This window comes from Mirounga leonina, unplaced genomic scaffold, assembly GCF_011800145.1.
Source record: "Mirounga leonina isolate KUSES-001 unplaced genomic scaffold, KU_Mleo_1.0 Mir_224, whole genome shotgun sequence".
Taxonomy (NCBI): Eukaryota; Metazoa; Chordata; class Mammalia; order Carnivora; family Phocidae; genus Mirounga; species Mirounga leonina.
The window spans coordinates 9197889-9211249 of NW_023270615.1; the positions used below are offsets into that span (position 1 = coordinate 9197889).

A 13361-nucleotide genomic window follows, 5' to 3' on the forward strand; every position below is an offset into this window, starting at 1 on the left:
GCTCAGTCGGTTAGGCATCTGCCTTTGGCTCAGGTAATGATCCCAGGGCCCTGGCATCGAGCCCCATGTCCGGCTCCCTGCTGGGTGAGGAGTCTGTTTCTCCCTCTCCCTCTGCTGCTCCCCCTGCTTGTGCTCTCTCTTTCTCAAATAAATAAAATCTTTAAAAAAAAAAAAAAGAACATTCCTGACACCAGCTTAGGGCTCTGTGTACTGGACAGGATTTAAGAATGTAGACAAATGACAGTCTGTCCCTTCCATCCTTATTTCTGAGCAAGGGTGCTTATTACAGTTATCTTGTCCCTGTCCCACCATTGTACATTGGGAACAGAAAATTTGTCCTTTTCCTTTATGGTTTTCTGAATCACAGAGAGTTACAGCTAGTCTACAGCTAGACTTAGTAGAGAGACAATAGCATAACATGTGGAGATCTTGAAATTTTGACCTGTGACTAGATAGAATTTGGGTCATTATCCTTGGATAAATAGGTGAACATAGTCTGCACATGGAGTGTGAAGCCAGTATTTGGTGACCTGCCTAAATACAACTTAAAGTGCACATGGAACTTTTATAAAAATTAAGAAAAAATATTTTAATATGTTTGAAAGATATAAATGACAATTCAATAAAACTAAAAATTTATAACACATTTTTAAAGAGATCCTTCTTCAATCTGAACATATTTAAACACTTCAAAGATCAAAGATCAATACAAATTTAAATTGTTGAATTTCTAAAAAATACCAATAAACTGAAATACCACTTACAGGAATCCATAAGATATAGCTATAGCAGTACCCAGAAAAAAATTCTAAGCTTTAAGTACTTATATAAATAAAAATGAAACAATGAAAATAAGTAAAACATCTAATTCAAAAACATAGAAAAAAGAACAAGCAAGCCAAAAGAATCCAGAATGATATAATAATTCAAGATAAAAGAGTAGTTAAATGCAGAATTAAATAAGTTAGAAAACAGAATAAATGAATAAGTAAGCAAAATAAACACATCTAAAAAAATTAAGAAAAAGGGCAGGAGATATAAACAGAGTAGAGGGTTATAATATCCACACTGTGGAATATTATTAGGCAATAAAAAGAAATGAAGTATTGATAACTTGCTACAGCATGGGTGAAACTTGAAAACATTATGCCAAGTAAAAGAAGCCAGTCACATAGGACCATATATTATTTTATTCCATTCATATCAAATGTCCAGAATAGGCAAATCTATAGAGCCAGAAAGTAGGTTAATGGTTCCTAGGGCTTGAGGGTTTAGGGGATTCAGGAGTAACAGCTAAAAGGAACAGGATTTCTTCTTATGTTAATTAAAATGTTCTAAAATCAATTGTGTTGATAGACTTACAATTTTTTTTTTAAGATTTTATTTATTTATTTGAGAGAGAGAGATAGCCAGAGACAGAGCATGAGCAGGGGAGAGAGGGAGAAGCAGGCTCCCTGCTGAGCAGGGAGCCCAACATGGGGCCTGATTCCAGGACCCTGGGATCATGACCTGAGCTGAAGGCAGATGCTTAACCGACTGAGCCACATGGTGCCCCATGACAGATGTACAACTTGGTCAATATACTGAAAGCCATTGAATTATACACCTTAAAAGGATGATAATGTATAGTATGTGAGTTGTATCTTAATAAGGTTGTTAAGAATAGGAATAACCGGCAAAATAGAAGAAAAATTTTAAAAGCAGTAAAGACTACTTTCCATAACTCTATGCAAATATATTTGGAAAGCTAGATAGCACACATAACCTTCTACAAAAAGTAACTTACCAAAATTGTCCTCAGTAGAGACAGAAAGTCTAATAGACAATTCCCAAAGAAGAAACAGAGAAAGATGTCAAAGAAAAAAGAGAGTTACCCATCAAACAGTACCATGCCCAGATGATTTTATTATGGAAGGAAATTTCCTATTTGTACCTTAATGTCTAGCAGGATGTTTGACATGCCCTGATCTCCTCAGATGTCAGAGGTAAAAGGCATTGATAGGGTTGATAAGACCTATAGTGGATCACATTACATTCACTACACTCATTTCGACATAAGTGTACAACAATCACAGGCAGCTTTTCCAAATTATTTATATTTATTGTAAGATTATTTAACATACAGGGGAACCTAAGTGGCTCAGTCAGTTAAGCGACGACTCTTGATTTTGGCTCATGATCTCAGGGTCGCGAGATCGAGCCTCATGTCAGGCTCCATGCTCAGCGGGGAGTTAGCTTGAGATTCTCTCTCTCCCTCTCCCTCTGCCCCTCCCCTCACTCTCTCTCTCATATAAATAAATCTTTAAAAAAAAGGACAGTTTAACATACAAAATAATGTAACTAAAAACAAAATGCAATCTATCCAGACTAGATTTCTCTACTAAATCACACAATACATATACTTCTTTCAAAGTCTAGAAGGAAGGCCACAATATATTAACCTGTAGAAAATTGCCTTCAATGAAATTTTGGTTGCTTTGTCGACATGCACCCCTACAATGAGAGCAGATTCCACTAAGCTCTGAAAGCTCAGGATTATTATGCAGTAATGAGTAGAGAAATCCTTTTCTGTGACGATCTATTAGGAGGTTTGCTATTCACCCCCTTGCTATCAATGACCATATGTCAGTTAGCTAACCTGAGTGTGTTGGCCTTAGATATATATTAGCTCTGTTGTCCCCACCCACCTGGCCATGGATATGTAACTTAGGCATCATATATACAGATGATTAAATGCTATTAAGATGCTGTGACCCTCCCTAGAACTAGAAGTCACAAATCTTGTAATCATACACTTGACATCACTAGAGACTGGTAATTATGCAATCAAAAATGCCCACACCTATTACCAAACACTCCAGTGGAAGGGGTAGTAATGCTTTTGGTTGACAATTAACTAATGTGCCATCTTTAGTTCTCCACGTGAACCCTAGGAGCTAGAACAGTCTCCTCTAGAGAACCTGCCCTGGTCCAGTAGGCCTAAGTGCTCCTCTTGGATGTTCCCAGAGCATCCTGCTTACCCTGATCCTAGTATGCACAGTGCATAGTATTTGCCTGGTCAGTCTTCCCTACTCCTGTCTCACAGTAATCTTGACCTCACTGTCAAATCCCAGACTCAGCAGAGTGCCTACAACATAGCAGTGGTTTAATAATAAATATATTTTTTCAAACAAATGCTATTCAAAAAAAGAGCTATTTAGAAATAAAAGTATTTTTAAGTGATTTTTTTTTTCAAAAGCTGATTTAATGCTTCTGGCTCCTGCTTGAGCATCTCAGTGTTTTTCCAAGTGTTTAAAAAATTCTGACAAGGGCGCCTGGGTGGCTCAGTCGTTAAGCGTCTGCCTTCGGCTCAGGTCATGATCTCAGGGTCCTGGGATCAAGCCCCGTGTCGGGCTCCCTGCTCAGCGGGGAGTCTGCTTCTCCCTCTCCCTCTGCCCCTGCTTGTGTCCCCTCTCTTGCTGTGTCTGTCTCTGTCAAATAAATAAAATCTTTAAAAAAAAAAAATTCTGACAAGCCATTCATACATTTTAATTCCAAAATATTCTTTCTACCACTTTATTTATTTTATTTTTATTTTTATTTTTTTAAAGATTTTATTTATTCATTTGACAGAGATAGAGAGCGAGAGCACAAGCAGGGGGAGCAGCAGAAGGAGAGGGAGAAGCAGGCTCCTCGCTGAGCAGGGAGCCTGACAACATGGGGCTCCATCTCAGGACCCCGGGATCACGACCAAAGCCAAAGGCGACACCCAACCGACTGAGCCACGTAGGCGCGCCTTCTTCCTACCACTTTCTATGAAAGAAAGCTAAATTCTTTGCAATAAATAAATAATATTATGTTAACTCTTCCATTTGATTGAACCTAGAACAATCTGATTAGGGATCTAACATCTTACCAAAGAAACATATATAAATCTCTGCCAATTAATGGTTAATGCATCAAAACTTAGTTAAGTTAAAATAAAGAAATAACACTGTGTGACTCCTAACAATTAAAATGTAATTGTATTTCAAAATGAAATCAGGGAAACAGTAGTAAAAGATTAGTGTCTAGCAAAAACAGTAATACAATATTCAAATCTACTCAGAACTTTTTAAAGCATTGTAAAAATATATTTCTCTAATGTCTACACAAGATTTCTGTTTTCTGTCCATTATACCTAAAATCAATTTTTTTAAAAGTGCATTGTGTAGGTGCTGGTTGGGTGGGGTGGTGAAAGTTTAAAGTCAAAGTAAGAGCCAATGTAGGAAATCCCTAATATATTAATGTGTATATTCTAAACTTTTGCTATAAAATTGGGTGTTTGGAACATGGAATTCATTCTCTACTATAGTAGCTATCTATAGGATATAGCAGATAGTGTAGAAATCTCTAGGATAGAATGGGATATAGTAGATATCTATAGGATTTTGAGCTCAGCACTCCTTTCTCCTGGGTATATCCATCTTATCCCATGGTTATTGGAGAGCTGACATATTTCCACCTAACCCTGCCTATTTGGATGACCCCAAACAGATACTTGGCCCAAGGATGCACATCTAACCTGAAATTTTTGTATGCAGAACTGAAAATACCTTAAACCAACCTTTTTTTTTTTTTGTAGGATAAAAATATAGATAAAAATTCCAGAACTGCAGCAGCCATGTTTTCTGTAATTTTCAATGATAAGATGAAGCAAACACACAAAGAGGAGGAGAGAGGAGAAATTAGAGACCTGTTTGCATTTGCATCTTTTATTCCAGTTGTTCCTAAGGTGGAGCTGCACTCTTGTCTTCCTTCTTATCTGGTAATCAACCATTCCATGAATCTAATGTGCTGATTCATTCTCCTCTTGTTTCCTTAGACTCAAGCTGAGTATCTGTCACTTGTAATCAAAAGAAGTCTGACCACCTCACACAGAAAAGAGTACCAATAGGTGGCTTTCCTGGCCAACTTGGAGTAGTTTAATAATACTAGCTCTAGTGCTATTTAAAAACTTGAGCCCACGGCGCCTGGGTGGCTCAGTCGGTTAAGTGTCCGACTCTTCATCTTAGCTCAGGTCTCGATCTCAGGGTCGTGAGTTCAAGCCCTGTGTTGACTTCCACGCTGGGTGTAGAGCTTACCTAAAAACAACAACAAAACCTTGAGCCCTAAGCCTGGGTATCACAGCATCCATAGATTGAACCTCACCTTATCAAAATGTCACTAGGCCCCACATTGTTCTTACCTCCTCCCTCATGCCCCACACCCTTACCTATCCTGCGGAGTGGTCTTTGGTGGCCCCTATGGGTGGGGGATAGGCCCAAGAGTAAGGTGGGGGATAGGCCCAAGAGTAAGGTGGGGGATAGTCCAAGAGTAAGTATAGGGTAGGCTCAGGCAGAGGCACTTGTACACAGCAATGGTCTTTCCTAATCCAAGTGCATGCACATGTGGAAATGCCTGTCCCGTAACATTCTACCTTACAAGGGTTCATCTTGCAAGCAAAACTTGCAAGATGTTTTATTTTGGCCGCCAGTTAAGTTAAGCAAAACCTCACATAAAGGTCAAGGCACAAGAATTCTATAACCCCCAGTTTTCAGGAAGAGAATTTGATTGAAATTTCATAAAAGAGAATAGCATTGAAAGAAAAATTCAGTCAGGGCAAAAGGATGCAGTGTGCCCTGGATTTCATCTTAAAAATAGAAAATAAGGTGCTTCCCCCCAAAACTACTACATTCAAAGTCATTTGTGGGTATGTGCGTATGTTGAGGAATGAGAATGTAGGACTAGATTAAAAATAACTGTGGCGTAGGATCTACCATTATAGAACAGAGACAAGAATGAAAGGGTGGTTAATCCGAATGACTGTGAATAACATCATCCTTTTTACTCAACATAAAACTAGCAATTAAAAAGATATTTTAAAAAGACTCATAATAAACCATGAAGAGTGACTCAGACTCTAAAAGAGATGAAGCACTGTGTCTACATTCTGATCATTTAGAGAATGTTTGCTTCAGGGGAAAAGCTGTAGCAAATGATATCAAATTTTTAAGGTAATTTTACTTTATTCCTATTATGAAGATAATACATGTTCATTATGGAAAATGTAGAAGTGGCAAAGAGGAAAAAAGAAAAAGACAAATAATCCACATTCTACCTACCATCCAGTAATAAGTATTTTGTGTTATGCTGAATGTCCTTTCAATCTCTTTTCAATGCATATCAACATATACCTTTAACAGAGGAATTCATTACATCCTGTTTTTTGTTTTGTTTTGTTTTGTTTTTACCTATAATGAGACTGTATTTTCAAATATTCATCTTTTCACTTTTCTTTGCTTAACTCTGTAAAATAACCTTTGCTTTAATAAATCAGAGGCATCCACATTTGTCTCGGGAAGATTTAGGATTGTTTTGACAGGAAGATGAAGGAAAATAAAGCATGGCTGATTAACTTCTGACTAACAAAATGGAATTTTTGAGTCCTAAGTGAGATATTTTTCTTCAAAGTCATTGTGGAGAAATAAAAGGACAAAATTTCTTAAGCTGCTATTAACAAGACTCAGAAGCTCCCAAACAGCTCAGATAAGGTGACCTTACAATTTATCTTTTAAAGCAGATCACTTTAGAAAGTGAAAGAAAAGGCTTTGAGTAATTGTCAGGCCAACGGCATAAACTCTCCTGGGCACACGCCCGCATGCACACACCCTCTCCACAGGGTATTTGACAGAAGCTGTCAGAGTGCCGCTGCAGGGCTGCTGTGTTGAGGGAGGAGGTGCCCCTACCACAGGGGCTATGGGGTGACCAGCCTAAGTCAGGGGCGTGGGGAGGATAAGCATGACATGGGGATCTGTAGTGACAGTAAGAGCCAAAATGGAACTAAGTCTGTAAGCAGAGACACCGGGTCCTCAACAAAGTGGATTGGTCACCAATTCAGGGTGAAGGCCCAGAAGTTGGACAAAGGATGACGTGAGCAAGAACAAGGACCCACACATAATCTGGGGGCCTCACTCCCCACCGCCAAAATAACATACAACGTCAGTCACACACACACACACACACACACACACAGATGCCACTGGGGAAAGGAGAGTGTGGAGGATGAAGGACTCAGAAATAATGGGCACCATTTTGAGAGACTATTTTAAATTAAAACAAGCTGTTTAAACTTGAAGAGACAGATACCCTATAGTTGGCAAGTTTGAAGTTTTTCCTACTAACTAACAATGAAAGCCATGAGGATCAATTTTAGAAAATAAATTTTATATATGCATCTGAGTTGTGTGCAAATTTCTAATTCTGCTACCCACTTGATAGTGAATATATTTGCATGTCACTGGTCTACTATTACATCATCTCAAATGGTCACAAGATATTATAATTTAGAATTGTTTTTTTAAGCACGAGTTAAGAAATCAAAATATCTCTTTAAAGTATAAACTCATTTGTCCCTATATAAACTCAAAATCTTCTTAGTATCTGTCAGTCCCTGATAAGTTATGCACCGCAAGTAGGAAGAGCACAAGTTTAGCTCCCAATTTTAAATTCTTCACCATTCAAATCAGAAGAAGAGCACATTATACTCTAAGTTCACTTATACAGAGGTGAGCAAACAGGCTTCAGTATCGTCCTGTTATATCAAGATCAGGCTATGAGAAATCGATTCTCGTTTTATTATGAATTTATGCTGTCCTATAGACTTTTACCTCTGGGCCTTTCTAAAGTATAAAATAGAGGGTCCCAACCCAGTGCCTTTTGGGTTTCTGTGTGTGTTCATTCTATCTGCTCATTTGTTCATTTCTTTGATGAATGTTAATTGAGCACCCACTATGTTCTTACCCTTTGCCCTGAGGCTTGCTCTTTTCACTTCTCATTATTGACCAAAAACCCTCTTTAAAGGCTCTTCTCTCTTCTCTCCAAAGTCTATGCTGTGTGCATGGAAACCACATAAGCAAACTTCTTTAAAATATACATAAAATAGGAGTTAATAATCTTTCGGTTGAGGACCTGAGCTGTTAAAGGTAGGAGGATGGAGGCTTGGTGGAAGGGGAAGCATTTACGGATTTCAAAAAAGAGGCAGGCTGCACCATGTGGTTACTAAAGGCTTTCGGATTTGCCTTTTCATCCCATTTTGTGAGTGTGTACTGGAGATGTGAGGAGAAGGATGCTGGTTAGAGAAGGGCTGGGTCACCCTACCATGGCCCTGAATCATGTGAAGGACTCCAAATATTGCCAGGTTAGTCCCTGAGAAAGTCGCTGAATAAATACAGGAAGAATGATACAGCAAATTAGAAAATGCATCTCTATTTTCTTTGCAAGTACGCTAATGGTACCTTGTGGCCTTGAAAGCGGATTCTCTGTGCAGTACCTTAAATAGACATGAACTCCCTGTTCAGACAGCACAATAGAGTGTAAGTCTGAAGAGCATCACAGAAAGCTCTTTAATTTCTTTCCCCAACCCAAATGATTTTTCTGTAAAAATCTGTAAAACTATGAACTTCCCTACCCCACAATGAACACTGAATTTTATTTTTCTTCCTTTTTTTCCCTTTCTCTTTCTGTTTTCTTCTTATTATAGGGAGGTGGGGGGGTGAGGAAGGGAAGAGTAAAATGCACAGGCTCTTTAATTAGGGCTTAGACAGGGGAGAAAAGTAATTGAAATATACATAAAATTAACCTGAGCTCTTAAAACTCTAGGTGTCACCATGGAGACCAGAGCATGAACTGTCTCCATGGAGACTCGAATGAATTTTTGGGCTTTAAATTATCATCACTTATTACCTGATGTCGATTTGGGCAATGAAGAGATGAGTTAAAATACATATATAAAAATATAAGAAGTAGCCTCACATCAGAGAATTTATTAAGGGCAAATCTAGTTGTTCTGGTTCTTAGAATTCCATTATTCCAATGAATGTGAAGATACCCCGAGAGAAAATTTCCCCCAACTCAGAATTTCTCATGGAATCATCTAATGATACAACTCCACAAATGCTACAGGAATGAATAGAGAAAAATAATTTCTAGAAAAGTCCTCTCTCATTCAGAACATCAGTGTGATGCAGGTGAAATGGCCCTGTCCATCATAGCTGTAAGGAAGAGACAGTGCCTAGGCAATACCTTATTCCAGTAATGCACCAGAGATTCTTTTAACAACCATTCTGTGCATATCACTTTATCAGGTCTGTTATATACAACTGTTTTTAATATGTGAAGTGAAGTCGGACAGACTTGTATTACATACAACATAAAGAGAAACACAGAAATCATGCAAATGCTTAAACTCTATAAGCAGAGGTAAATAAGAATCTTTCCCAGTTACAGATTCTACTTTGCAAACCTAGAGGTACGGTCATTTAACTGATCAAATACTCAGCCGAGAGGCCACTTGAATGCTATATCATAGATAGTATTCATCAATTAAATAAAAATCACTCATGAAAGATTAAAATTTAATAAGAGTTTCAATATATATATAATAAGTCAATAGAAAACAAACAATTATGACCAGAATGCATAAAAACAAAATAGTTGATCAGATCATTCATTTGGAAGTTTATATAATTTGAACTTTATATAGTTTTGTTTTTTTTTTAAGACAGATTTTGGTGACTTCTTAGATATGGAAGGGAAGCAAGGATGACAACTGCATAGTCAGCTCAAAGAAATCAAGTATTTCTCACATTTTATGATAAGTTCTCATTATTTAGGTGGTTATATTCTATAAATTTGTCACAAATAATTAGCAAATACTGAACCATTGCTCCTAGGGGAAATAAAGGAGTAGGTTCCTGTGAGCCTCTGCTCACATTTTCATCAACCAATCAATATATAACCTGGTTTTATGTATGTTTCTGTTTAAATATACCTTATTTGATATCTTCTGCTGATTCATTCACATTGAACTCACAGCACTGTAACTCATGACTGAATGAAGCCTGTGTGACATCTATTTTCTCCACAAGGCACATCACAGCCTTCTTGCACATATCACTAGATAGCACTCCAGCAGTAGGTGGCTATATCAACAATGAAATCAGCAACAAAAAGTACAAAAATGCTAAATAGATCATGAAAAAAAACCATACTTGTTTACAGTATGAGAGCTGAAACAAGAAGGCAAAGTGTCACTTTGATCTAAAAATGGGAGAGTGACTAAAAAATTTTGCCTCTCTGCACATGTCCATAAATGACCACGAAACTGCCTTGAGTATTGATTTGGGGTTATAAATACATTTTAGCAAGTAGGCAAATTCACAAATACAGAATCCGCAAATAATGAGGATCAACTGTACTTGCGGACTATAGAGAACTATTTTTATTTCCCTACGAGGTTGCTTCTTACTATTCCATTGCACTTGCCTGTGAGTGCAATGTTCTCTTTTGTGTATCTATGGAGCTCCTATTCTTCCTTCTAAACCCTGCTCAGGAAACTACACACACACACACCTCTTCCTGTTACCTTTACCTCTTATACTCATCTCTATTTTGCACAAATCAGATTATACTGAATTTAATGGCATTCTCCTTTACAGGTCTACAAAATTCCTTAAGGTCCATGACCATGTCCTAATACACGTATATAATCTTTACTGTGCTTACTATGTGCCAGGCTACATGTTAAAATGTGCTTCACAAACAATACCATGTTTAATCTTACAAAAATCCTATCATCCCCAATTTACAGTTGTAGAAACAGAGGCCTAGAGCATTCATGTGACTTGCCATATCACATGCTGCAGAGTTGATATTCAAACCTAGAGTCCAAATGTGTAATCATTATCCTAAAAAATTAGTATTAGCTACCATATGTTTTTGACTGCTTACTATGTACAAGCATGGTGTTAAATGCTTTAGACAAATTAACTCATTGAATCCACTTTATCTGTCTCTGTGTCTCCAACACATAGCAAAGTGCATGATACATGAATGCTTGTTGAATTTCCTCCTGTTCCCAAACGTTCTTTCTAAAACTAACAGCATAAGAACTCTCTACATTCTCAGCAGTGACCAGAATGACTTTCCGTGTTAGACCACATTTCTCCCCCACCAAATTCTTCATCTCCTTTTCATGTATGTTCTTCGGTGGTTTTGCTATTGATGTCTACGATGTCCACAAGTCATGGTAGGGCAGAAGAGAGCAGAAACACTGTCCACTTGAAAAAGTTCTTTGTCTTTAACACTAATTTCTAATAGTGATTTATATTATGACCTACATCTTTATAGAGTAACAAAATCATGGAAGAGCTAAGTGTTTTGCTTGAGGTCTATGAGGTAACCCCTATATGAGGCTAAAAGAGGATTTTCTACTTCCCAGTAGAGCTTTGGATTCCAAATCTATCTAGCCTCTCACACTCAGTTCAAAATAGGCAGAGAGTCAGTTTTAGGGATGAGAACTAACAGTAGGGGAGTGGGCTTGTAGGAAAGTGGAGAGGCTGTAGAAAGTTTGCAAGGCAGAAACTGCAGGGTTCCCATACATTACATGAATAAATGGGATCAAGGAGGGCTTAGACAACTCATCTCCCTCCTGCTCTCCCCTAATGGACCCTTCCTTTCATGAGTAAGTACTGTTATCTCAGAAATGTGATTTCTAGGCCTCTGCAAACACCCTCTCCTCCATCGTCGGTGAGGGTGATCTATAACCTCTGGTGGACAGGGACCTGCAGGGCAGGTCTCAGTGGCAGGGCAGGGCTCTTGGAGGCTTTCCTATCTCTTCCTGCGCTGCCCCAATTCTCACTCCCACCCTCTTTACCTCTCCTTTGAAGATCTTTCTTCCCTTTCTTTTTTCTCCCTTGTCTCATCTCCCAGTCCTCTCACTTGTCTCATCTTTCTCTTTCTCACCTCTTCCTTTTCCCTTTCTCTGCTCTTCCCTTCCTCTTTTTTCTTTCTCTTCGCTATTTATTCCATCCTCTCCACCCTTGCCCTCTCTCTATTACTTTCTCTCCTCCCCCATCCCTTCCCCCAGCAGCCGGGAACTGCAGCGAGCTCGCTCACCAAGAATACACCAACACAGGTTTCGAGTACTTCTTGTGATGGGAGCGGAGGGTGAGGGAGCCCTTGCGCTCCAGCAAGTCCGTGGGTCCGAGCTCAAACCAGTATTGCCTACTGCTGCACCAGTCCTGACAGGAGCTGCCAGAACTGTCCGTTGAGGCGGGCCACATTCAGACCTCGGAGGATTTCTTTCTGCACCTATTCTGCTCCCCACGGTAACACCGACCAGGATTCGGCGTCTCTGATCTCCTGAGCAACCTGGGGCGGGGTCAATGGAGGGGGCGGGGCCAGTGGAGGGGCGGATCCCTCAAATCTAATAACTCCGCTTTCCAAGCACAGTAGTTACTGATTAGAAAGAAACTACATTTCCCAGAATGCAACGAGGGGAGCGACCCGCTTACGGAGAGGTTGGGAGGGACGTCCTCGGCCTCCTGGGATCTGTAGTTTCACCCTACCACCAGCCTAATCCTGAGAGTGGCCGGCGGAGTTAAGGGGGACCGCCGGGTCAGGTAAGGGTTAAGGAGACATGAGCCCAGAGCAGGTCTGCTCTGGCTGTCCTTGCAGAAGTTCTTTTTACCATCCATCATCTGTTGCCACCACACGTTCTACTTACAAGCATGTAAGTTTAACCAAAAGGGAGCAAGAGAACACCCCTCAAGCCCTAAAATATGTCATTTATATAGATTTTCTGAGGAGGAGCAGAATCATTCAGCAAATCAGCTAAAAAGTCTGGGGATGAAAAAGCCCTGACTGATTCTGGTTTCAGCTACTTTCTCAACCTTTATGAGCACGAGTTTCTTCTTCTGAAAAAACAAAGTAGGGGATGGGACCGAGGAGGGGGCAGGGTGAACACAAGAATCTGAGGTCCCTTCAGGCTAAAACGCTGAAAGACCCAACCTCTAGCTACAGCGCAGGGCTCCAGGGCATTCAGCTCCCTGAGACCTGCCAGTTCTCATTTTCACACTTGATATTTTACGACAACACAAATTCATCACATTATTGTGTTGTTTAATATGTGACAAGGAGATTTCAAAAAGATTACCTATGGCATTGCTTTCAAGAAATGATTGGATAGCTGTTTTGTAGGAGGAAGGTGCTTATTTCATCTTTGACTTTCCAAGAGAGGAATATTTAAGGCATCAGAATTCTCCTCCCCAACTGAGTTGAGCACCATAAAGGCATTAGTGGACTTCATCATGGCCATCCCTCTGGCCTGGCATGATGCCTAGTACAATGCATCATTTCAGAATATGGATGAACAAATGAATGACTATTACATTTGAGTACTTTAGATTTACCTGGGCTTCCATATATTCCAGAGGTGTCCTACTTTATGAAGACCACATGTACACAAAAATTCAAACTTAAGAACACAAATTAAGAGACATTTCACATTACAAATGGATTCT

The 13361-nt window shown here is 39.3% G+C and overlaps 1 protein-coding gene across 1 annotated transcript in view; it reads right to left on the reverse strand.

The window, feature by feature from the left end:
- The window catches only part of CUNH9orf135 (chromosome unknown C9orf135 homolog), a 71618-nt gene extending 58687 nt beyond the window's left edge, over window positions 1-12931 (reverse strand). The window contains exon 1 of the mRNA XM_035029075.1: window positions 11956-12931. Within this exon, the coding sequence (XP_034884966.1) occupies window positions 11956-12122 (167 nt within the window). The 5' untranslated portion in view covers window positions 12123-12931. The remainder of the gene's footprint in view (window positions 1-11955) is intronic.
- Window positions 12932-13361: the final 430 nt, after the last annotated feature.